Source organism: Fukomys damarensis, unplaced genomic scaffold (genome assembly GCF_012274545.1).
Source record: "Fukomys damarensis isolate Sample0158 unplaced genomic scaffold, DMR_v1.0_HiC HiC_scaffold_16, whole genome shotgun sequence".
Classification (NCBI taxonomy): domain Eukaryota; kingdom Metazoa; phylum Chordata; class Mammalia; order Rodentia; family Bathyergidae; genus Fukomys; species Fukomys damarensis.
This window is the reverse complement of record NW_022900928.1, coordinates 101,307,900-101,331,433: the sequence shown is the minus strand read 5'-3', so window position 1 is coordinate 101,331,433 and position 23,534 is coordinate 101,307,900. Positions and strand designations below refer to the sequence as shown.

Genomic DNA, 23,534 nt, shown 5'->3' with positions numbered 1-23,534 from the left:
AAAAAAAAAAAAAAAAAATTTCACAGGACACAGGAAAATAAGATGGGAGGGAGTGAGCACCCATGAAACAGCAGTGAGCAGTACCAGACTCAGAGACTTCAGACACTGGAATTATCAGAAAGAACAGAAAATCAGTACATTGGACATGTTCCACAAAATAAGAGGAGGAACTAGAAATATGGGTAAAAATGGAAGTTATTAGAAGCATGACCGAACAGGTTTGTAAAAATGAGAAATTCAGTAACTGAAATTACTATCCTCACTAGTCAAATAGGGGAATACATACAGTGGAGGAGAGAATTAGAAACTCATTAGAGCTGAGGAAGCGATCGTCATGAACACACCAAAGTAAAACAAAAAAGAGGAAGAAAAAAATCCTAAACAGAGATAACCACAGAGCTGTAGTATCAGAAAAAAAGGTGACTGACTGAAAAAAGACAAAACCTCTGCTTTAGAAAATGCAAAAAATCCTGAGCAGGAGTTGAAAAAAAGTTAAAAATTAAAAAGCCAAAAAAATCTGCACCAATATACACAGATAAAGATCTTAAAAGCAACTAGAGAGAGACAACAACCAAGGCCATTCCACTAGGTATGAACTTCTCAGCAAAGCCAACCAAAAATGAGACTCAGCCACGTAACAGCCTAGAAAAATACATATACTATGATTCCACTCAGTCATATAAATTTAGAAAACATGCAAGACAATAGCTATGCTGTTTAGGGACATATATTTATGTGATAAACTAATTCCTAAAATGTAAGGTCATAGCAAACCAAGCTCTCTCTGGAAAGGAGAAGAAGCCAGAGATTGGGAAAGGCATACAAGAACACAAAAAGAATTGGTAAAATGTTCTACATTTAAACCAGGCACTCAAAGCCAGGCACACTGGTACACACCTATAATCCTAGATACTCTGAGAGCTGAGGCAGGAAGATCCACATTTGAGTCTGACCTGGGCAACTTAGCAAGACCCCATCTCAAAAGAAAAAAATAAATATAAACAAACAGGTGGGATGTAGCTTGGCACCACCCAAGGCTGAACCCCCAGTTCTGCAAAATTAAACCAGGCATTCGTTTTATTGCTTTTCTACTCATTATACAATATACCTATGATTTTAATATTTTTATGTATTTAAATTAAATTAAAATTTTGAAAATAACAAGAAAACTTAAGGTTACAAATTGTGCTAAGAGATGTGGCGGAAAATAGCAAAACATCAACAGTCAAGAAAGACCAAATTAAAATGCCAGGGAGGTGGTAGGCAGAGGCCTCCAGGGTCCTGCAGATGCCCTGCCAAGGGTGCTAGCCACGTCCCACCAATGATGAGCAGCAGTCATACTGGAAGCCCACTTCAGAGGTGGCAGAAGCAGCACTTGTTCACAGACTGGCTGTGTGAGCCAAAGGGGAAGAATGGGTCTGAGAAGATACCAAGGGTCTGAATGGGTGCATCTGTCAAATGAAAACCAAGACAGAGGGACAGATGTGCAAGAAACAAAGGTGAAGATGCCCTGAGTGGCTCCCAAGACCATGAGACTTCCCAGGGGCACACACAGCCTGAGATCCCAGGCAGATGCATAAAGACACAAACTGTACATCTGGAACACAGCCCACCTGTGAGACAGGACCCCAAGTACCAGGCAGCATCAGGGAACAGTGCACTCCACACAAAGAACACACCACTTCTGAACAGTGGTAACAAGAAACACCACTACCTTCTCAACAAGTGCTTTTAAGAGCATTTCTCGCTCTAGAAGTAGTACAATGACAGCTGCCCGCACTTGCTACTGTTTGGGTCAAACCAAACAGAAGCTGACACTGTGTGCAATAAGCAGCTGTCCTCATTATGGCTGGCTACTGCTGGAACTCATGCAATTCTAAAGTACTAGAATCAGAAGGGTCCACTCCTCAAAAATAAGCTGCACTGTGCTCTAGGAGATACTGGGAGACTTCTACGAACATGGCACAATGCTGATACCTTCAGCTGCTCACAATCTGACCAATGGGGGTGCCCTACTATTCAACACTTGAAGCTCGAATATTTTCTCACAAATCAAAAACCCAAGGAGACCAAAGCAGAAAGGAGAAGAGACCCGTCAGAACACTGAGATGCAGGGCAACACATCCTCCAGACAGAGCACCCAGCAATAGGGAGCCCCAAATAGGGCCTGTACCTGCTGCTTCATGGTTTTCGTGTCCCACAGCAGCAACTTGCCAGGAACCTGGTTTGTGCCCTTGTTGCCAATGTCTGGTACAGAGGAGTCAACCTGCGAGGTGAGGCTTGGAGCTGCAGCCGAGCAGATGAAAGAAGCCCCATTGGGGCTGCACGCAAGAGACAGGATTCTGCAACACACGTGGGCTATGGTCAGACAGTCACCCACCCTCATTGGGAGGGCAGGCCTGGCTCCACAGAGCACCTGCAGTGAAGTGGCCTTGACCCTAACTGGAAGGGCCTCAGCTCACCTGGGCATATCGTCATGGATGCTGATCTCACAGAGATTCTTCTTGGCTTCCGTGTCATAGAGACGTACTGTGCCCACACCACTGCCTAGTAAGAGCTGGAACAAGAAGCCACAGTCTACAGTCAGGGATTATTCGGAGCAGGCCAGGCCCATCCCTATGAGATACCAGGCTGGGTGGGCTACAAGGCTAGCCCCTCCTGCACCAAACCAGGCAGATAAGGGTAATCTGCACACGATGGACTACACTTAAAAGTTAGAGAAAGGCCAGGCCTGGTGGCAAACCCCTGTAATCCTAGCACTCAGGGGGCTGAGGCAGGAGGATTACTCTGAGTTCGAGGCCAGCCTGGACCACACAGTAAGTTCAAGGCCAGCCTGAAAAACATAGCAAGACCCTGTCTCAAAACATCAACAACAACAAAATTACAGGAAGACATGAAGCCGACCAGGGACAGAAGTTGTGTTTGGGTGAGGCTGAGTGGTGTCCCAGGACTCATGCAATGGAGACTTACTCTGCAGTATAAGTCACATGAGAGTGGGTGGGACACAAGAGATGGCAGGTGACTGGGTCACTGGGTTCTATCTTCAAAGGGGATTAATTCAAGTCTCACAGAGCCAGTACCCACTCTCTAACTTGCTTTCAAGCCTGGTGCCTAAATCCATCTCCGGCTTTCTGTCTTGCCCCATGATTTCTCCCTCTGGTACACAATCCTTCCATGATGCCATCACCACGTTTTAACACTGCCAAGGGGGCCCTCACCAGAGCCACACAGAAGCTGCTACTATACTCTTTCAGAACTATGGGCTAAATAAAACTCTTTTCTTTATAAAGTTCCCCACCTCGGGTATTTTGTTACAGTAACAGAAAATAGACTGATACAGAATCTGAGGAATGGGAGCAACGTGCTACCTCAAAAACAATTGGAAATATGCTGGCTGCTCACATGAGACCCTTCACTCTTCCCTCTTCTGGCCATAAATCCCAACTGTTCTAAACTGGATTCTTGCTCACTCCTGGTACTGGCCCTGGCTAATCACTAGGCCTGGGTCACTATATTCACCTTCTCAGGGAACACGTCTGGCTCTGGCTCTGTGAAGACCTCCAGAAAAACGTTAAGAGGTTATCCTTGCTTTCAGGAACTTGTGATTTATATGGTGAAATGCTTCAAAGATGATAATAAATATCACCAAAAGCAGCCAAGGTCTAGGATATCTTTTCCTCAGAAATATTAGCTAAAGGCTGACCTCAGCATCCCCTTGGCAAATGGACCCTGATCCAGGGAAGGCCCTGAGATGCTAGTGCCATAAGAATAAATCCTGCAGCTGCCAAGAATTATAGTAAGTCAATGTCTGTCTCCTGGGCTACAGTGGTAGGATCTCTGAAAAATAGAAGAAAAGCAACAAATCAAGTTTACCTCCTTAACTACACAAATCCTACCTGAAATATTAAAGTCTAGAGAAAAAAACACTGCTATCCCTGGGAGCCATTAGACTCACTGAAATCACAAATTGATTCTCACCAACATAAGCTGCTACCACTGGGGCAAAGACAGGAGGAGTCTCAATGGCAAGAGGGAGCACACCAAGAAAGTTAGCAACAGGGATACACAGGAGAGGACAAGAAGCCAGGCACAATGTCCCCTTATTTCAATTCTTATTAATCCAGTTACTTCACTGCTACTGCAAACAGGAGCCTGCTAGGCCAGAAAACAAGGGTCCCAAATCCCAGTGATAGAGAAGAGGGCTGGGATTTGGCCTCAGGTGAGCCTGTGAAAAGTCTTGGAGACCCCAGATCAAGCACCTGCATAAGCAAAGCATCACTCACCAGCCTGTCCCGCTTGGTGGCCCATTCCAGGGAGAGAAGCGGTGACTTGGAAATGGAGGATGCTTTGGTCTGCATGATGGGGTTGAAGGACCACACTTTGATGACCCCATCTACATCTAGGCTGGCGACTCTCCTCCCTGAGCAATCCACTCTGCAAAAGAGAGAAAAGGTGTGGGCACCCCAACCTCACTCTTCTCCAGCTAATGCCAAGACAACCACTTGTCCAACTTCCCAACTGTACTCAGCAATACCCCAAAAGGCTACATTCAGAGGATGAGTGCAGACTATCACTAGAAGTTTTCATTCATTCAAGAAAAACTCATTAAGCACCACGCCTTTGACCATAAAGCAATTTAAAACAGAAGAGTTTTGGAGGTTAAAACAAAAGGCAGCTTGTTCCTAAAACTCAGAGAAACACTAGACAGAGCAGAGGCTGACCACTGCACAGCAGCCCCCATCAGACACCCAGATAGTAGCTGTCCAGCCCTCCTTTGACCCTGAGGGGATCATGGTCTTTCAGGGACCACTCACCTCCCACCACAAGCCCTGTCCTCCTGTTCACACCTTCACACACGGTTCCCTAGCTGCCAACTCTGGCCCACCTGCAGTGCATGATGGACGAGTGGTGCTCCCCATACTCCTCCTGACTCAGCACGATGAAGGGCTGCTCTGTGCGGCCTCCTGCTCCCTCAGGCCCGGCTGTGGACACCCTTGTCAGAGGTTCCATTAGCTCCATGTGAAGATCTGGGGAGGGCTCAGCTTCTGGGACACTGGCTTCAGGCTTCTTCTCTGTACACTGTGACCAGCAAAGCAGAGACACATCAGCTGGAAGGAGGTCCCCACACACAGGAGGACAGCGGGAATGGTTGGAGGTCACATAGTCCAGCGCACACCTTGGGCTGTGAGGCCCACACTCAGCTCACCGTGGTGGGGCCAGGGGACAGGGCACCAATTCCTGGGGCAGCTGCTTCCTACCGACTCTGGCTCCCTGTCAGGACACACAGCTGCTGTGCCACAGGCCAGGCCAAAGGTAACGGACACATTTAGTAAAAGCCTCCCATGCACCAGTTCTAGGCTGAGTGGCTTACAGATCTCTTCACTTCACCTTCCCAAATCCACAGGAGATGCTATTACTTGCCCTATTTACAGCTGCGGAAACTGGAAAACAGATGCTGCCATAGGGTGGCAGAGGGCAAAGCTTAAGATGGAGCCAGGTTTACAGCATTCCCTTAGCTCTCACAGTGCACCCCACACTGACCAGCACCTCTTCCAGGGAAGGGGGTACTGTGCCTGAGAAGCCAAGGCAAATGACCCAAGGTACCAACTCCGTGGCTACCATGTGTTCACAGACAAACCCCAGGCTCGGGGGAACTGGTCATCTAGTCCTGGTGTTCCTCAAGTGGCTCTCAGGGTGGCAGGACGATTAGTTCAAAAACAGAATGAGTGGAGGGCCAGGGGTTTAGCTCAGTGGTTCCACCGCCTGCCTTGTAAGCACAAGGTCTCAAGTTCAATCCCCAGTACCAAAAAAAAAAGAATGTTTTGGGATCTACTATTACCAAACTGGAACTACTCACTGTCAAAAATGCCATTAAAATAGTCAAGAGGCCCACAAAGGAGATAATGGCCAAGAAAGTGAACCAGTACATCCACTGTCTACCATCTGGGAATAGGCAGAACCAGAAGCAGCTTATCCTGCCAGTAGATGCAGACCTGACCTACTTTCCCAGGAGATCCCCAGCTCAGGTGCAGATATAGGGGTCTGGGAGCAACTCTCAGCACACAGAGGGGACCCAGTCTCAAGCCTCATGGTGTGCAGCATGCATGGCTAATCCAGGGAGGGACCAGACCAGGGCCCAGCCAGCCCACTGCAGACTCCCTCAGAGCCTTTCTGCAGTCGAGCATTCCTAGGCCCTGTCTAAAGAAATGCCACCAGGGAAAAGCCAGGCAAATACTATCCCAAACCACCAAAGTGCAAGAGTAAAGATCAATCAGGCAAGACTACACCTGCATAGCAGCGGAACTCAGGGGAACTAGGGGACACCTCATACCTGGGAAGAGGTGGTGGAGAAGAGCTCCTTCCGCTCCTTGCCATGGTCTTGCAGGCGCCGCTGCCGCTGCTGAGCCCAACTTGACTCTCCAGGGCCCGGCCCGCCCAGAAGGCTCTTCCCATCCTTGGCCCCAGCTGTCAGGTCCTTTCCCTTGGTGCCCTAGGGACAAGAAGCATTTTGTGAAAAGTCAGCTCCTGGCTGCCCAGGCAGTGACAATGGCCAGGAGGGGAGCAAGTGCAGGGAGTAGCAGCAGCTTCTGGCTGGCGTTGGCAGGGAGCTCAAGTACAGTCAGTCTGGGCTCCTCTCTGTCCATCCTTACTGGCAGCCTACTCTCTGTCCTACCTGGTCACAAGCAGATAGCCTTCTACACCTAACAGGAGCAATCTGTAAGGGTAAGGAACCCAGCACTTCCTAGGCAATATCCAAGGCAGGTCAGGTCCCTGCTCTGTGTTATAAACATTCACACACAAATGTATGAGTGCACAATATTAAAAAAAAAAAAACACATGCAACAAGAATCCCTATGTGAAAGGAAAGGGAATGCAATGTAGTCTCTCATTCTGGACCAACTATAGGACTACAGCTAATGTTAAACAAATGCTAAAGTATTGAAAATGACTACTAGACAGTCAGAAATTTTTAACAGGCATTGTTGGAAACCCAAGAATCTTTAAGCAAGATAAATGGGACAGGAAAGAAACTGATATTTTCTAGCTCATTTTTATACCAAGAGTAATAAGGTTCACCAAGCCCACAGCAACAGAGAATGAATCCAGTAATATCCACCCCACCTCAAGAATTCCCTTCCCTTCCCAGAAGCAAGAGATCAAGACAACTGAAGACAGGAGTGCTGGGGCAACTAGGGTACCCCTCACATGGTCCTGGGACAGGACTCATAGTGCCAACCCCATACACAAACCCAGTGATTCCTGCCCACATTCACCGATCCAGGGGGCAATGAACAGAACCTGAAGAATTCTAAAATGTGTTTCCAGAAACTCTGATATACTGACAGAATCTAAAAGGTGGTATGGGAACTCCACAACTAGCGATATACAGAGTGCTAAGAAGGAAGACTGATTTCCTGGGTTGATGGCAATTGTCAAAGTAAGTGAGAATGTCACAAAATCCCAAATAAGTATTATGCAGGTTTCACAGGCTTACCAACCTGCCCAAGTGATCTATAAGATGGATTTTTTTTTAGAAAAAGGAAAACAATCCAGATAACACTGTAAATAGATTCTGTGAAGGGTATGTAAGAGAGCATAGCAGAGGAGATTCAGGAACTAAGAAATCCTCAGGGTACAAAACAGGATAACTTGCTAAAACTTAGGCGCAGAAGCCCATATGTTCAGTGTACTGAGAACAGGCAGAGATCCTCAAATTTTAATGTGTCTCAGAATCACTGTAAGTATGGTAACTTCTTTGTAGACCTAGATGCAACTTTAGCAGAAAGGAATCATTTCTAAAGAAAATACAGTCTACCAGTAATGACAGAAAAATAGACCACTTTCTAGAAAGAGAAAACAAGGAGACAAAGTTGTATACGTATCCAAAAACTATCCCATCACAAAACATCAGGCCCAAATGGTTTTGCACGTGAATTCTATCAAACCCACAGAAACTACATGGTCCCAATACTTCAAAAATCATTACAGAATATAAAAATGAAGGAAAGCACCCACACTATTTTTTATGAGGCATTTATCTAAGTTTGATAAAGAGTACACAAGAAAGGAAAGTACAGATCAATAACAATATTAATATCAATTCAAATTTCTTAAACAAAATACTATTAAGCAGTTTCCTTAGTGTGGATGTGTACATTACCTCTCATATTCCTCACCCTAAAACTAGTGGGAAACATGTGAAGGAATCCTATTAAGGAACAAGGCAAAATACATTGTCTTCACTTCTATTAACACTATTGGTGATATGAATATGGTTATATAAAAGGAGCAATTAAGAGACTGAAGAATTGAAAAAGAAGTGAAATTATCATTTCTTTGAAGTTGATATGACAGTATAACTGAAAACTGTTTGAAAATCAGTGCTAAAACTAACCCAAAAGAACATGGCAGAAGAATGTAAAAACAAAACGCAAAATTAGTAATTTTCATAAACACAAATAATGACTAGGTAGAGAAAATACTGGTAGTATAACAGAGTCCCAGGTAATACGGCCGTAATAAATATAAAATATCTAGAAATAAGCCTGACTAAAATATGTGAAAACTATATAAAGAAAATTATTCAGATGTAAAAATAGTTATAATTTGGGGGGGTAACTGGAGATCGAACTCGGATCCTTGCACTTGCAAGGCAGGTGGCAGAACCGCTGAGCTAAATCCCCGGCCCAGTTCCAATATTTTTTTTTAATTCCTTATTTTCAGCCAGGGTCTCACTAAATTGTCCAGCCAGACCTCAAACTCATTATCTCTTTCAGCCTCCTGGGTGGCTGGGATTGGAGATGTGCATCACCATGCCTGTTGCCTAATATCTTTGACACATGATAAACTTAAAATTGCAGGGGAGGGCAACAACATTTATATAGAGAAATAGGAAAAGATACTAACAGAATTTATAATACTCAAGAATAGACTTTAAACAGTGAAAAGCTCTTCTACTTCATTCATAGTAAGAGAAATATATATATATATATATATATATATATATATATAAATGCACTCAGATACCATTTTTTTACATATCCTGTTGGTAAAAGTTCTAGAATTTGATAGATTCTGCCGCTGAGGCTGTGGGGAACAAGGAATTCTCATAAATTCCTGATGGGAAGGCAAAATGGTAAAACCCAAATGGATGGAGGAGGCAGGGAGGTCTCTATATTATTCTTGCAACTATAAGGGTCTATAAGGTTAAAAGTATAAAACAAAAAATGTAAAAACAAAAGAAGAGGGTAAGTCGTAACACAATGTTAAGTACTTATAATTACCTTCCAACAAATCCATAAAAATTCTGGCTGAGCACTCCCAAGGGAATAAAGAGCTAGAGAGTGGGGGGACGGGTGTTTGTTGAGCTGTGTTTTTACTACACAGTGATATCTGCACACCTGAGAAGCTCACCTCCTCCTTCCAGACACTGACCCTGCCCCATACATTTTTGTATCCCCATCACTCAGCACCTGCCTCGCACAGACAGGACCCTCGTTAATGACTAAATACATAAGTGGATGGACTGACAGATGAAACTACAGGAGCAATGAATGGCTGGAAGAAGGATCTTAACATCTAGCACTTATTCTAATACAAGTTGAGCAGAGCACACACACACCATAATCCTAGCAGAGGCTCATAAGTTTGAGTCCAGCCCGAGCAACTTAGTGAGACTCTCTCTCACAACAACAACAAAAAAATTTTTAAAGGGCTGGGATGTAGCTCAGTGCAAAGGCCCTGGAATCAGCCCCCAATACCACAAAAAAGAAAGAAGAGGAAAGGAGAGGACAGGAGGTTAAGTTGGATATTCTTTATCCCTTATCAAAGATTCTTGGGACCAGAAGTGTTTCAGATTTCACATTTTTTAAATTTTGGGCTTTTTGTGCTATCTTGGGGATATCTGAGATATCTTTGGGATAAGACTCAAATCTAAATTTAAAAATTCATTTAGATTTAATATACTCTTTATATAGTGATTGAATATAATTTTATATAATTCTGTTTCATAGTATGGAATTTTCCCTTGTGATATCATGTTGGTGCTCAAAAAGTTTCAGATTTTGGAGCTAGACGCGCTCAATCTGTATAAGCACAACATTTGATGCATGTTTTGTTGACAAATTCATTTAGTAGAAAATAAAGGTAGTGGTAGGAAATCTACCACATTTGGCTTTTTGTGGATTTACAAAAAAGGTGATTGGCTATGCTCCTGTGACTGAAAGTCTTGGATGAACAGTGATCCCTTTAGGATGTACAAAGCAAAAGGAAGCTGGCACAATCAAACCCATGTCAAAACTGTTAGAAACAGATCTTGAATAACCAGAGAAAAGAAAAGGTTCATGGGTTTGTCACTGTTTTGCTTTGGTTTGGTTTTTAGGGACTAAACTCAGAGTCTTCACACTCACCTACATTCCCGGCACTCTCCCCTTTTTTATTTTGAGACAGGGTCTCCCTTAGTTGCTAAACTGCCCTGCTGGCTCAAACTTGTGATCCTCCTCTCTCAGCCTCCTAGAGTAATGGCATTACAGGTACAGATACCCAGTGAAAAGAATAGATTTTAAAAGGAATTAATGCATGTGTGAGGGATGACAGAATCTGTTTGTTTTGTTTTTTGAGACAGGGTCTCACTATGTAGTTGAGACTGACCTGAAACTCACTGTGTAGCCCAGGCTGGTCTCGAACTCACAGCGATCCTCCTGCCTCAGCCTCCCGAGTGCTGGGATTATAGGCATCGCCACAATGCCCGGCTAAGATGACAGATTCTGAAGCCTGAAATATTGGCAATTTCCTACCCCCAGAAGAAAGAAAAAAAAATTTAAAGGAATGAGTGGTAAGATTAATTCATTTGGAGCAATGCAAACCTATCAGAAAGTGTCAGAAAAGCTAAGCACAGGTTGAGCAGGAGCCCTGACTACAATAGTCTAGAGACAGTCAGGACTCTGTGTGGAGTCAGAAGAGCAAAGAAAGGAAGGGCCTTCATCTGGTAAGACTGCACAGTGCTGACTGAGAAATTTATTTCTGTGGCTTCTTCCATTCTCTTGGAGACAGAAAAGAAAAACATCTGCAGGCCTATTCATAAAGAAAACAAGAATAGTAACCCTGTGCTGACCATCTACAGCACACTTTAATGCCAACTATTAGAACCACGTCAATAACAACTGTGTCCTGGGAGAAGAGCCCCTGAGAGCTAACTGTCCACCCCAAAGAGGGGCTTTCGGGAGACAGAGGGAAGATGAGGCCTGTTCATTGGAGTGTTGTTAAGGCCAAGGTTGGGGAGGTGGGCTTATGCCACCATGCACCACCCCTCCAGGTGGGGCGCTGGAGCTCCCATGAGAACAGACACATTCCAGTCTAGAAGCTGCCATATCCACTTCTTTTTTTGCCTGCTACATGAATGTCCTCTGTGCACAACATCCATTTCCTGCCTCAGAGACCAAAAGTAGGAAATGTGACAGAGGCAGGCAAACATTTTGAGGCCCTCTTCTTTCCTCACATACTCCCTACAACTGATAAATGGTGTCCTTTTCCTTTCCAATGCTAGGTGTTAAGAGTGCTCACTGCAATTTGCCCAATTGGTACGGAGAGGCTTCTAATTCTCTAGCTAGATCAAAAGCCACTTGGAATACATGCCCAGCTAGAACAGAAAACTCAACACAAAAAAGTATGGAAGACACAGGAAGGCCATACTTCCCTTATAAATCAGGATGGTAAGGAAGTTGTCCAGTATACCATCAGGCTGGGGTGGACAGTTTGTATTTTTCAAAATGAAAATACAAATGGGTTTTGGTACAGGGGGAGGTGGGTGTAAAACAGCACCTCATTTATGTAGTTCAGGCTAGCCTCAAATTCATGGTGATCCTCTTGCCTCAGGTAGGATTACAGGCATGTGCCACTATGCCTAGCTACAAATTAGTATAAACACAAAGTAGGACAATAAATTAAGAATTGCTTTTACACCAGGATAGTTTATAACTAGTGAGCCACATACTCAAATATGACCTCTCACATTCTATTTAAAGAGAACTTCTTCCACTGTAACTGAGGTAGTCTTTGCAGAAGGGTACACAACAATGAAAGGTAACCATGCATTAAAAGTTGATGAACACAACTGTCCACAATTACTTTAGGAGGTTAAGGTAAATTTGTGTCTAGCTACAAAAGCACACCAGTTAAATTAATGTTTATTGTGACATAACCAGTAGTTGAAGGTTTTAATGGCAAACTTAAAAATCTTACCCACTGGCATCATATAACTTAATACCCATGTGGCTTAAGTTATATTCTTCACAATCTTCCTGACTCCTACCGTTCAGGAGAGAGATTGTAACCTGTTTTATCATGTGACCTTCTCCCTCTGGGGACAGATATACATACATAGACACTCATTCATTTTTGGGCCTGAGTAGATCAGGAGCAATTTCAGAGCCTCGCCAAGCTTGCCAGGCAACCTTCCAACTGGGACAGGAAATAAGTTCCAGAAATTTGGTCGTATCAAAGAAAAACAAAGCCATCCAGATGGTAGGCCTCAGAATAAAGAAACTGTAGACAGAAAGACTGGGCAGGGGGTGCCCTTTTCTCCACGCTGCCCAGCTCTGCGTGAACAGCTCCAGGATGGCTCTTGTTCCCAATGATGTCTCAATGGCTAGGAAGTAATTTGCTAAAAATAAGAGTTAGAAGTGCAGAAGTTTGTGGATGTTTTGCTTTCTTTACATTACAGACAATTAAAGATCTGTGTAATAAGATAATTCCCAGCTGCTGTCCCATAGCTCACTAAGTGGGTGTGAGAAGTGCACCAATTAAAGGTTATCTGTGTAATAAGATAATTCCCAGCTGCTGTCCCATAGCTCACTAAGTGGGTGTGAGAAGTGCAGAAATATAGCTGGGGGCAAGACAGAAGTGGAATGCAGCCCGCTACCAGGTTCTCTAAGGCTACTACTACAGTTGAAGATCCCAGGAGAGCTTAGGAACTAGGGTTTGCAGCTACTTCCTTTTCTATTTACCTCTAGATTCACAGTGGAAGTATGGAGTGTATGCTGCCATTTATTTTGTAAGAATAATGCTATGAACACTTAAGTAACAGTAATTAGTTTCAATGAACCATCACAAGCAGACAAAATGCTGAAGTGAGTGAAATTTACAATGCTCTTTATAAATAATATTTAAGATAGGAAGGTCCAATCTTTTATGTATTGCTAATCTAACAAAATAGTTTATTTTTGTATTTATTATTCTTTTAACAGCAAAAAAGGGCTCTAGCGTAGCAGTGGGGGAAAAAAAGGACTGAGGGCTTAATATGCACTGACAAAGCAATATAGTTTATTTAGAAACCAGTATCATGTCATATTGAGTTCACAGAAGTATAATGTCAAAATCACAAGAAATAACACCATCATATACCGCATTTGGCACTGGTGAGAAAGAATCCACAATTGTACACTCAAATTTAGGCATCAGCTGTAATACAGGGATCGAAACATTAGAATGTTCCCCCAGAGGAGAGGGCCCAGGATAGCAAGAGGGTCTAGAAATTATGCCATAGGAGTTAGTAGCTGGGGAGAGGGATGAGCAGAGAGCTTAGTGTGGAAAGATGGAAAGAGTTATTTTGTGCAAGAGGCCTTATTCCATGTATCTCCGGAGGGAAAAGCTAAGATTAGTGAGTAAAAGTTGCAAAGAGATTTCTACCCATAGCTGTCTAACAAGAATTCCTTCCACTATTACAAGAAGGTTGCTCCACAGGAGGCAATCCACCTGGAGAAGGAAGGCAAGCTAGATGAATTTGAAGCCTCCTTCCAACTCTAAAATTCTGCCATTTTCTTGAATCTCAGATCTATTAGTTGTTTTTAAGAGTTTAAATATCACTGCTTAGTCTAAATAACCTACCATCAATAAAAAAAGAAAAACAAGAGACTTGACCAATGGGTTTTTCAGACTGCAAATATCTGTGGTCTCTATTCAGAAACTCAAATCTTTACTCTGTTAACACACCACACAGTGACTCAACCTTTGTTTGATTATATTTTAGAGGCAAAGTAAGAAATGCTTTGCTTCGAATTATGGACTTTTACTCTCATCGCTTGGCTATAAACTGCATAAAAATTTCCCATGCCATTTCAATTTCATCATTTTTATAAAGGAGAAAAATATCATATGACATTTCATGTGCAGTTCCTGAAACAGAAAGAGTGTGACCACAGGCATAACCTCAAAGAAGCTATGTCTGTGTCTGCCTCCATTTTAATTAGTGAAATCGGATTCCACAGTGTTAAGCTCATTTCAAAGGACCCAACACTTAGAGTCACCCACCAAAATAAAATGTTGCTCATTAGAAAGATCTGGAAAGCAAACAGTAAAACTTACTTAGCAACATTCCAAAGAGCCGAAATTCTTTCAAAGACTTTCAGAAAAACACTCATGGAAATAAATGCAATTAATTTTTAGCTTCTTCCACCCTCAGGGAAGCTGAGATGATAGGTGACTTGCATAGATGGCACTTGAAGTCTAAGAATTCACTCAGAAATCCAAATCAGCCAGGACCTTCAGGAATACAATGCCTACTAAATTTACCGAGTGCTTACTGTCTGCCAGGCATGTCAGATACTGAAGGCTCTTGTTCCAGTGGCACAACCCCTGCCCTCCTAAGGAGTCAATACTATTGTTATCCCAGACAAACTGGGGTGAGTTTAAGCAACGTGAGTACCGATGATAAACAAGGAGCCAGAAGGTACGAAGGAGCTGAAAGTTCTTCATGCTGCCTGACTCCAGAGTCAATTCTCTTAGTGTCCTGCCCAGTGTCTCCAAACCAAACATTCTAAATCAGGAGCTGCCTCAACCTGCTATACCACCTGCAGCTCAGCCAAGGGTGGTAGAAAAGGAAGGCATGAACTAAAACAACTTACTTTATCAAAGTATGGTAGCCAAACTACCATAAAAGAGCAGAGTCTCTACCCATGCAACAAAGTCTAACTCTGAGTCTGTTACATTTTCACTCTGACAGGCAGGCATTTCTGAAAGTAATGAGTTCTGACACAAGCTCTGCTAGAAAAAGTACTCAGTAGAATTGTTGGCTCTTTGCATATAAGCTAGCATCAAAGAATTTCTCTTGCAATATGCTAGGACATTGAAAAATAGAGAAAATGCTTTGCAGAATCAGCAAATACCAACGTGTGGGTAAAATACAGTCATGCAGAGGTAACTCTTAATTTACTCTTTAGCCAGACCTAGTTTAACAAAAAATAAAATAAAATTCCAGTACTGCCTCAATTTATACTTGAGCCATCTAGATAGTCACAAACCCTCATCAGAGGAGATTTGAGAAAAAGGGAAGGACCCTTTAAAGCCTATTTCCAGTCACCAACTATCCACCGCTCTAACCATGGGGTGTGGCAGACACTGGCACACTGGTACAGGAATGACCAGACAACAGCACCCACAGGGGTCTAGGAGACTGAGCCAAGGTCCAGCACAGCCCATCATCTGCCCACTGTCACAACACAACACCCTGCAGTGTCGGCCAGAGGTGAGAATGGTAGTGAGCACACCAGGTGGACTTTTCTCCTTGTTCTCCTACTTCCTCCACTCCTAGTCTTACTTCTAGTCTCATCCTACAAAGCTACCACTGGTCTATGAGAAGAAAGGCAGGGAAGGAGAAAGAAAGGAAATGAGAAGTGAATTTAGTATTTCATAGCACACCCAACAACTTGGTCCCAAAGGGAAGGCACACAGCCTACACTCAATAAAGAGGCACAGAAGCAGAGCTGGCAGTCTGAAGTCACAGGCTCCTTGGCAATACCTAAGAGGCATGACAGGTGCTTACCTGACTGCTGAAGGACTCTTTCTTGGATGAGCTCAGAGCTGGAGGGGGTCCCTGGGCAGGCAACAACCTTGAGGGGCTCTTCTTACTCTGAGGCAGCAGCGAGGACAAGAAGCCTACTCGAGGTGACTGGGAGAGGGAGGCAGTCCTCTGGCTGCACACCATGGCCCTGGTCAGGGGACACAACACAGGATCACAGCACTGAAGGGGATGAGGAGGGTCCTACAACACACAGCTCCTGAGCTACAGAAAGGTTCATAAGGGAGACCTTAGCCAGGTTCTTCAGCCTTGGCTGGAAGGACATGATGCTTTGTACCACTTCCTGTTCAAAGGGGACCAGCAGATTACCTAGTCCAACAGTAAAGTCTGTGGCTCTTGCAGGGCCCCAAGAGCTCAGAGCCATGTTATATAAGAGCCATTGACCACATGGGCTACTGTGGACCTGAACTGTAGTTAGTCCAAATGGAGATGTGCTGGTACTATAAGACACTCTGGAATTCCAAGGCTTGGGATGAAAAAGATGTAAAATATGTTGAAATAGTTTGGACATACCAAGCTAAATAAATATATGATTAAAACTTACTTTGTTTTATTTTTTTTTAAACAAACCTACTAAAAAACATTAAATGACCATCTTTGCCTGGTACTATATTTTATTTTCACTGGATGGCACTGCTGAGAAACTGCAGCCACTTCATATGGTGCAATACTTGGCTATGCCTATGTTTGTACCCTGCCTCACCAGTCACAAACTGTGTCACCTGAATTTGCTACTGGTTCTTCAACTGCTGCTATTAAGACTGTTATCCTTTGGGCTTCTTTGTTAATGGTGTTTTGTTTATTTTCGCTGTCTGGTTTTTTGTTTGTTTGTTTGTTTTGATTTTTTGAGACAGGGTCTCACTATGTAGTTGAGACTGACCTGGAACTCACTATGCAGCCCAGGCTGGTCTCCAACTCACAGCGATCCTCCTGCCTCAGCCTCCTGAGTGCTGGGATTACAGGCATGCGCCACCACGCCCAGCTTGTTTTTGCTGTCTGTTGTTTGTATATTTTGTTTGTTTGTTTGTTTTGTGGTACCAGGGATCAAACTCAGGCAGGCATGGTGTCACTGAGCTAAATCCCCAGCCTTATGTTTGTTTGTTTTTAAAGTTCTGGGGATCTGACCCAGGGCCTATTACATGCAGGACAAGCACTATACCACTGAGCTACAACCCAGCCTTACCTGTCTGCTTAAGGTCATTCAAATACCACTCTCTAAATTCTGCCTAACTCTTTAAACACTCAGTAGCCAGTCCTTCCACAATGAAATGCTCCTTCCAATACATCAAACCTTACCAGCACAGCTGGGTTGTACTGATCCAGTTTAAGCACATTTAGATGTGCAAGGTCCTGGAAGTACAGGTTAAGAGCAACAAAGCATGACCTTGCTGGCCACAGGCACCTCATTTATAAAACTGTGAAGCAAAAGCAGGTGTGCCAGGGGCTCTGTGCAAGTCTCCCGCAAAAGCACAAAGGCCATAAGCAAGACAAGGTCAGAGGGATGCTCAGGACACAAGGGACAGAGAGGAATCAGGACATAAGGGACAGAGAGGAAAGAGCAGTCACCTTCCCAGAGCCCAGCCCTCACATGCACTCACAGTTCAGAGTCCCCCAGGCGGTCCATACTGGAGACATAAGGAGGCAATTTGTGTTGGACCAAGGCCTCTTCCTCTTCGGGCTGTTGCTCTTCCTTCTTCAGCCGGTGAATTTCAGCTTGTAAGGCAAAAAGCTGTGAAGGGCAAAGATGAGTTAGCCAATGATCTCATCCCACCATTCCTCTGCTGATCAAGATTTCTAGACAGTCCACATCCAAACCCAACTTCACTGGCTCCAGGTGCCAAGTCCCTTGGCATCAAGGTGTCCTTTGCATTTCTACTCATTGTACCTCAAAGAAAAACCAAAGAGCAACTGCTGGCCCTGGACTACAATGAGGTATGAAAGCCATAAACTGCTGAGAAACATAAAGCCCATTTTCTCTTTTTATCATTTGATATGCTTCCTTTTTACCATCTGACTTGCTTCTCTCTGAATTCACTGAGCAAAAGAGCTCCACCCAATCCTACTTCGGTCTTAGGAACCTACAAAATCAGGATTTGGAACTCACACAGTCATTTGGAACTACACAGTCAAAAAAATTTAAATGAATTATAGCATCTTTACCTTTTGCCTCAAGAAAACTAAGCATACACACATCACCCCAAATCCAGAAATTTTAAACTTCAAAACCTAAACAGCTTCTAAGCTTCCTTAACAATATCACTAATAGAGATTTTCATTTCAGGATAGGGGAATAAATGCTCCTCAGGCTAAATGTGAAGGCAAACATGGGTTCCCTGTCTCTACTTTTTTGTGAGAAAACTCATTAAATTTGTACAAGCAGTTCCCTTTGAGATGGGTGTCAAGTGTAGAATGGAACTGTGAGTAGATTTGTGATGTCCAAGTTCTCTGATGTGTAGAGAAAAATGAACTAGGAAAAAGGGAAACTAAAAATATCATCTCTCCCTATATTCACATTTACTTAAAATAGAAATCATAGACTTTTCCACTTTGAAAATCCTTTAGCTCCAGCCTTCCTTTACACAAATTGTGGAAGCTTGGAGAGGCTAGATAATAGTCCCACACAGCTTTTCTGTAGAGCTGGGCTGGAACTCAGCTCTGACTTTGTTCACTATTTTTCTCTTCTTCTTTCCTAATTTGTGATGACATTAATGTCATTTTAAAGAGTTACTTTTCTGATTACAGTACACAATAAGAGCTTGCCTCCTTTGTTTTCCTTTTGTGCTGGAATATGAGGCAAGCCACATGTACACCATTCCTCTGTGGTTCTCTTGCCCTATCACCTGATGGAGGTTATTCTCTTGGTGGTCCTGTGCCTTGCCTTTTGTCCTTACCCTTTGAGGGACTTGTTCTCCCTCTCGTTTTGAAATATGTGAAACTTCCCAAGCATTCTAGGATCAGGAGGAAAACTACTTCTAGTTTGACTTTCTCTACTGGGCTTGAATTTGCCCCAGGAGTCTGGAAGCCTAGAGAACTAACAAAAAGCAAACCTGGCTCTACTGTTTTATTGAAGAGAAATACATAGTTGAGTAGGAACAACTAAATTATACTTGGGTAGTGAACATTATGTATGTGGTCATATATGGAAAAAGACCAGGAAGAAAAAAATGACATATGAAAACAGAAGAACTGCAAGCTGGTGTGAATACATACAGTCATCATCTTAACAAGTTCATTTCCATTATTATATTGCTTAGGTTGCATACATGATTTAAAATATGAATCTCACCACTGGTTATCAGAGGCTGATACAGCCCTAAACCCTTAATGCTGAGTGATGACTCGTTCTCATCTAAAAACAGTTCAGCTCTTTATGCAATCAGCCCTTGAGAGTCTCGACCTAATTTCACACCCACAAAGCAGAATTCCTCCCAAAGAGCAAGCCTGTGCAGCACAAACCTTCTGACGCAGAATTTCATTTTCTTCTTGAATCTGGTTGGTCCTCTGGCACTCCGCATCAAAGTTCAAGATCACAGGAACTGGTGCACAAAGTTAAAGAATAAGCCTGCTTGGGAACATCTGAAAGCTCTTGATATAGTAGCCAAATGCTTGAATACAAGAAACAGGAAACAGAGTGCACAATCAGTGCTGTGGGCTTTTCCCAGCTCTATAAACTAGTCTCAGGGACTTATTTTCTTTGGACACAAGAGACATACAAAAATCTGCTTGGAGAGGACATAAATCAAAACCTGGCATTTCCCCCCAAACTCTAGCAGTAAGAGCTAGTATTCAGTGTCTAAATTTTAGCAAGGTCAAGGCTGACACTCAGCAGAAAGCAACTCTGGAAACAGGATAAGTGCTAGATTTTCCCAACACTGAACCTCTCCACGGCCAAGGTTTAGAATGAGAAGAGAAAGCACTATGCAGACTGCAAGGCCAAATACCACCTCAAAAACACCTACATTCTACCTGAAGGTGCTGCCCTTTTGTCTTTCCCAATCACTCACACATCTTCAATCAGGAGGCGGGTAGAGTAGACAGAGTCCCAGACTCCAAATGTGCATATGTTAGTATGATTGGCACTATCTTGACCTCAAAAATCTTAAGTGACCATTCCAATTGTCTTGGAGAGTCCACATGGCCATGTGGTAGCCACTCTACTAATTTCTTTGACAGCCTATAGGAAGAAGAGGCAGCTGGCAAGAAGACAGAAAGAAGAGAAAGACCTGACAAGATTAGAATTCTCTCTCATCCACAACACATAAGGAAAGAGCAGTCAGGAACCTCCCAGAAAATGGTTCACTCAGAGGTCAAAACAGCAGCCAGTGGGTGGGGATCTCAACACCCAAATTTATCAGTGCTTCAACAGGCAGCCCCATTCAAAACAGACTGCGTTCTCCTCCCCTAGCTCTCCAGCCTTGACAGCACTAGCAGTGAAGCATGCAAGCACCTCAGGATCTCAGGCCTTCCATGACAAAATGGTACACTTGCTAGGATGTGAGTCATTTACACAAATTCTCATTCATTCTCCCCCCTCCACGAGTGCATGCACACACATGCCCCCCACCCCCACACCCCCCACACGAAACTGCTGTTTTATGGCAAACTGAGGAACAATAAGGTCACTATCAGAGAGAATACAACAAGCACTAACTCAGGCAGGAAGCTCCAATCCAAGAAGTGTTCTCATCTGCTACCAAATTCCAGCAAAAGCAAGTACTATCTCCAGGGACTCTTGACATGCACAGAAAGAGTGCTCTCAAGTCTCAAGTCTGGAGCTGCCTCCTCACCCTACTGCTGCCGTAGTCCTCTCCATGTGTGCCAGCTATTTCTTCAAGCAACACAGCACTAGAATTAAGATTTATGATGCCTTGGCCTCCTGACAAAACACAATTTGTCCAGCCCCCTCACATGATACAAGTCAAGGATCCTTTGGCACTTTGTGGAAGAAATAGCTGTACTGAAATCAGTAACTGTTAGCAGTTACTAATCATGTTGTCTAAAGGTCCCAGACTGGGCCCAGACAATATGCCTGGAAAGGATATGCATGCATTGAAACAGGACACTCAGGAAGTTGTGCAGGGACACGATGAAGGTGTCAGCCCACTGTCGAGAAAAGTAGGTAGCAAAGGTGGGGTTGGTGTCTGGGGATGGCAAGAAGGGCAGGACAAACCAATCCTTCCACTCGGCCTGGTTCTGGAGCTCCGTGGCCTGCTTTGCAAAGAACTCCTGAGCCTTGTCATTTCTGTTTGTCTGCCAAGACACAAAGGAGGCAGCAAGAAGGAAGAAGAAAGAGAAGTCCAGAGGTGAGATTCTCCATCACAGCCCAGAAGAGAGCCTCTGATATCACCTGCCTGGTAAGTGACAAAGTGGAATCTATAAATATGAGATGAAGGAAATCATCAACTTTTCCAAGGACCTTGTGATTTCAAGATTCAGTGGTTTAAATTTAAGTGGTTTACAATTTTAGGGCCAGGGATTTAGTTCAGTGGTTCCACCGCCTGCCTCTCAAGCACAAGGACCCAAGTTCAATCCCTGGTACCAAAAAGAAAAAAGAAAAAAAAAAAACGGCAAATATTTAGGGCTGGGGATTTAGCTCAGTGGTTCTGCCACCTGCCTCAAAAGAGTAAGGTCCCAAGTTTGATCCCTGGTACCAAAAAAAAAAAAGATAAATGCCATCCTGAAAACTGATCCCTAGTTGATGTTCAGATAACCTAAGTGACTTATTCACCCAAGTCACTTATTGTCTTTATTATTCATTCTTTATATTCCTTATAACAACACCGAGGCTTATGTGCTTAAAACAAAAGAGAAAGCCAGGGATTTAGCTCAGTGGAACCATGTCTGCCTCAAAAGCACAAGGTCCTGAGTTCAATCCCCCTGGTACTATTAAAAAAAAGAAAAGGGGGGGGAATGGGAATGGGAAAAATAAGTCAGATGATCTGCAAATGATGAAAAGGAAACAAAATGTAAGAAAACAGTCAAAAATAATTTGCACTGTGGCTGTTGCACTCATTCCCATATAAGATACAAAATCATCCCGAGGGACTAGAAGAAACATCTATTCCTGGATCAAAGAGCTCTCCCCACCAGGGAAACAAAACCCCTGCATCAACAAACACCTGGATAGTGTAGACAAGATAAAAGCGGAACAGGCTGGTTTTCAGCTTGTTGATGGTGGGTCTATATATATCCTCCAAGCGGCTGAAGAGTCTACGCTCCAGGTAGCTCCAATAATCCCGAAGGGCAGCTAAGTCATACACCTGCATTAACTGCTGTAGCTGGTCCACAATCTTGTCCACCTGGCAAGAGAAAGCAGTGCTGGAGAAGGAGGTGAAGGACAGAAGGGCATTCTGCCCTCACTCCATACAATACAGCTTTGTCCTACTATGGCATCTGGATGCTAAAAAATTATGTTTGCAACTGACAAATTTTTCAGACATACTAATGTAAGTTTTTAAATTATTTTCAGTTAAATATACATGGTAACCCTCTGGCAAATACTGAATTTCAGGTGTAGAAAAGACAGGAAACAAGAAATCTGGATCTAGATCTTGGGACGAATTTACCACCTTGGCAAAATCACTTCAACTGTGGTCACAGTGGCCTTTCAATTTAAAAGGGGGAAGTGGCAAGAGAACATGACAATCTTCTCAGTCACCCCTCCTCCCATCTCCACAACTGTAGGATTCCAAGGATCACCAGGAGGTACACCGACTGACCCTTGCAAAACGCCAAAGTCCCACCTTTGCTCAGTGTCAGCCAAAGTAGTCACCTCCTTGTGAGGAGCAATTTCACCACAGGATAAAATCTAGAAAAAGTCCTGGATATCAACGTCAATTCAACTCCATTTTAAAAGTAGATTACGTCGGGGATTTAGCTCAGCGGTTCGGTGGCCTGCCTGGAAAGCGCAAGGACCTGAGTTCAATCCCCGGTACCAAAAAAAATAAAAGTAGATTAGGAAGCCTGGAGGCTGGAGAGGCGAAATGATTTGCTTTTGCTATTAGGTAACCATAACTACAGCAAGGCAAAAGCCCAGGCTCCTACCTCCCTCCAGTACTCTTGCAGCTAAGTAGTCTCTCTCGATTCATCTGCCACCACCAATTTAATTCAGCACACACACACACACACACACACGCGCGCGCGCGCGCGCGAGCACTCACAAATGACACACTCAGAAATTCCAGGAACCTCAAAACGGAAAATCGTATCAGAGCAGGGGAAGTTTGTGTTTTAAAATGTGCAATGAAGTCCTTAACTGCAGAAGCAAAAATATATGCGAGTCCCTGACAAAAGACCATTCTAACAAAACATCACAGACATTTTAACCCTGCCAGCGTTTGGGGCTGCAGACCTCTTTGCTACCACTGCCGTCAGAAGCTAACCCTTGACATCTCGCGTGCCAGAACTCAACCATCTACCCATCCTCGGCTTCTAAACCTCCTGGCCAACCACGCCCAGCACCTGCGGGAGGTGGGATGGAGAAGGGAGCCTGGACCAGGTCAGGGCGAAGGGCCCCGGCGCCTCTCTGGTAACTCTAGGCAGTCACGTCCGTTGCCGTGCCTCTGTTCCTCTCCTTCAAGCGCAGGTCAAACGCGCGACATTCCGACCCCTACTGCGCGGTTTCCGCGCCTCTGTGGCCCTGAGGCAGAGCCGAGGGGGAAGGAGAGGGGAGGGGCCCGCC

The 23,534-nt window shown here is 43.9% G+C and overlaps 1 protein-coding gene across 5 annotated transcripts in view; it reads right to left on the bottom strand.

The window, feature by feature from the left end:
* Window positions 1-23,528, bottom strand: part of Wdr91 (WD repeat domain 91) — a 31,124-nt gene extending 7,596 nt beyond the window's left edge. For 4 of the 5 annotated variants that reach the window (XR_778686.2, XM_010616175.3, XM_010616176.3 and 1 more), the window contains exons 1-10: window positions 21,973-23,528; window positions 20,896-21,103; window positions 19,310-19,392; window positions 17,452-17,582; window positions 15,818-15,983; window positions 6,332-6,490; window positions 4,886-5,079; window positions 4,284-4,434; window positions 2,463-2,557; window positions 2,174-2,342 (exon numbers count right to left, since the gene is read on the bottom strand). Coding sequence is in view for 4 of the 5 variants with exons in the window: in XM_010616175.3 (XP_010614477.1) it covers window positions 2,174-2,342; window positions 2,463-2,557; window positions 4,284-4,434; window positions 4,886-5,079; window positions 6,332-6,490; window positions 15,818-15,983; window positions 17,452-17,582; window positions 19,310-19,392; window positions 20,896-21,103; window positions 21,973-22,119 (1,503 nt within the window). In the remaining variant the exon portion in view is untranslated. The remainder of the gene's footprint in view (window positions 1-2,173; window positions 2,343-2,462; window positions 2,558-4,283; window positions 4,435-4,885; window positions 5,080-6,331; window positions 6,491-15,817; window positions 15,984-17,451; window positions 17,583-19,309; window positions 19,393-20,895; window positions 21,104-21,972) is intronic. The other variant, XM_010616174.3, reaches the window with a different exon arrangement.
* Between the last annotated feature and the right edge of the window lie 6 nt (window positions 23,529-23,534).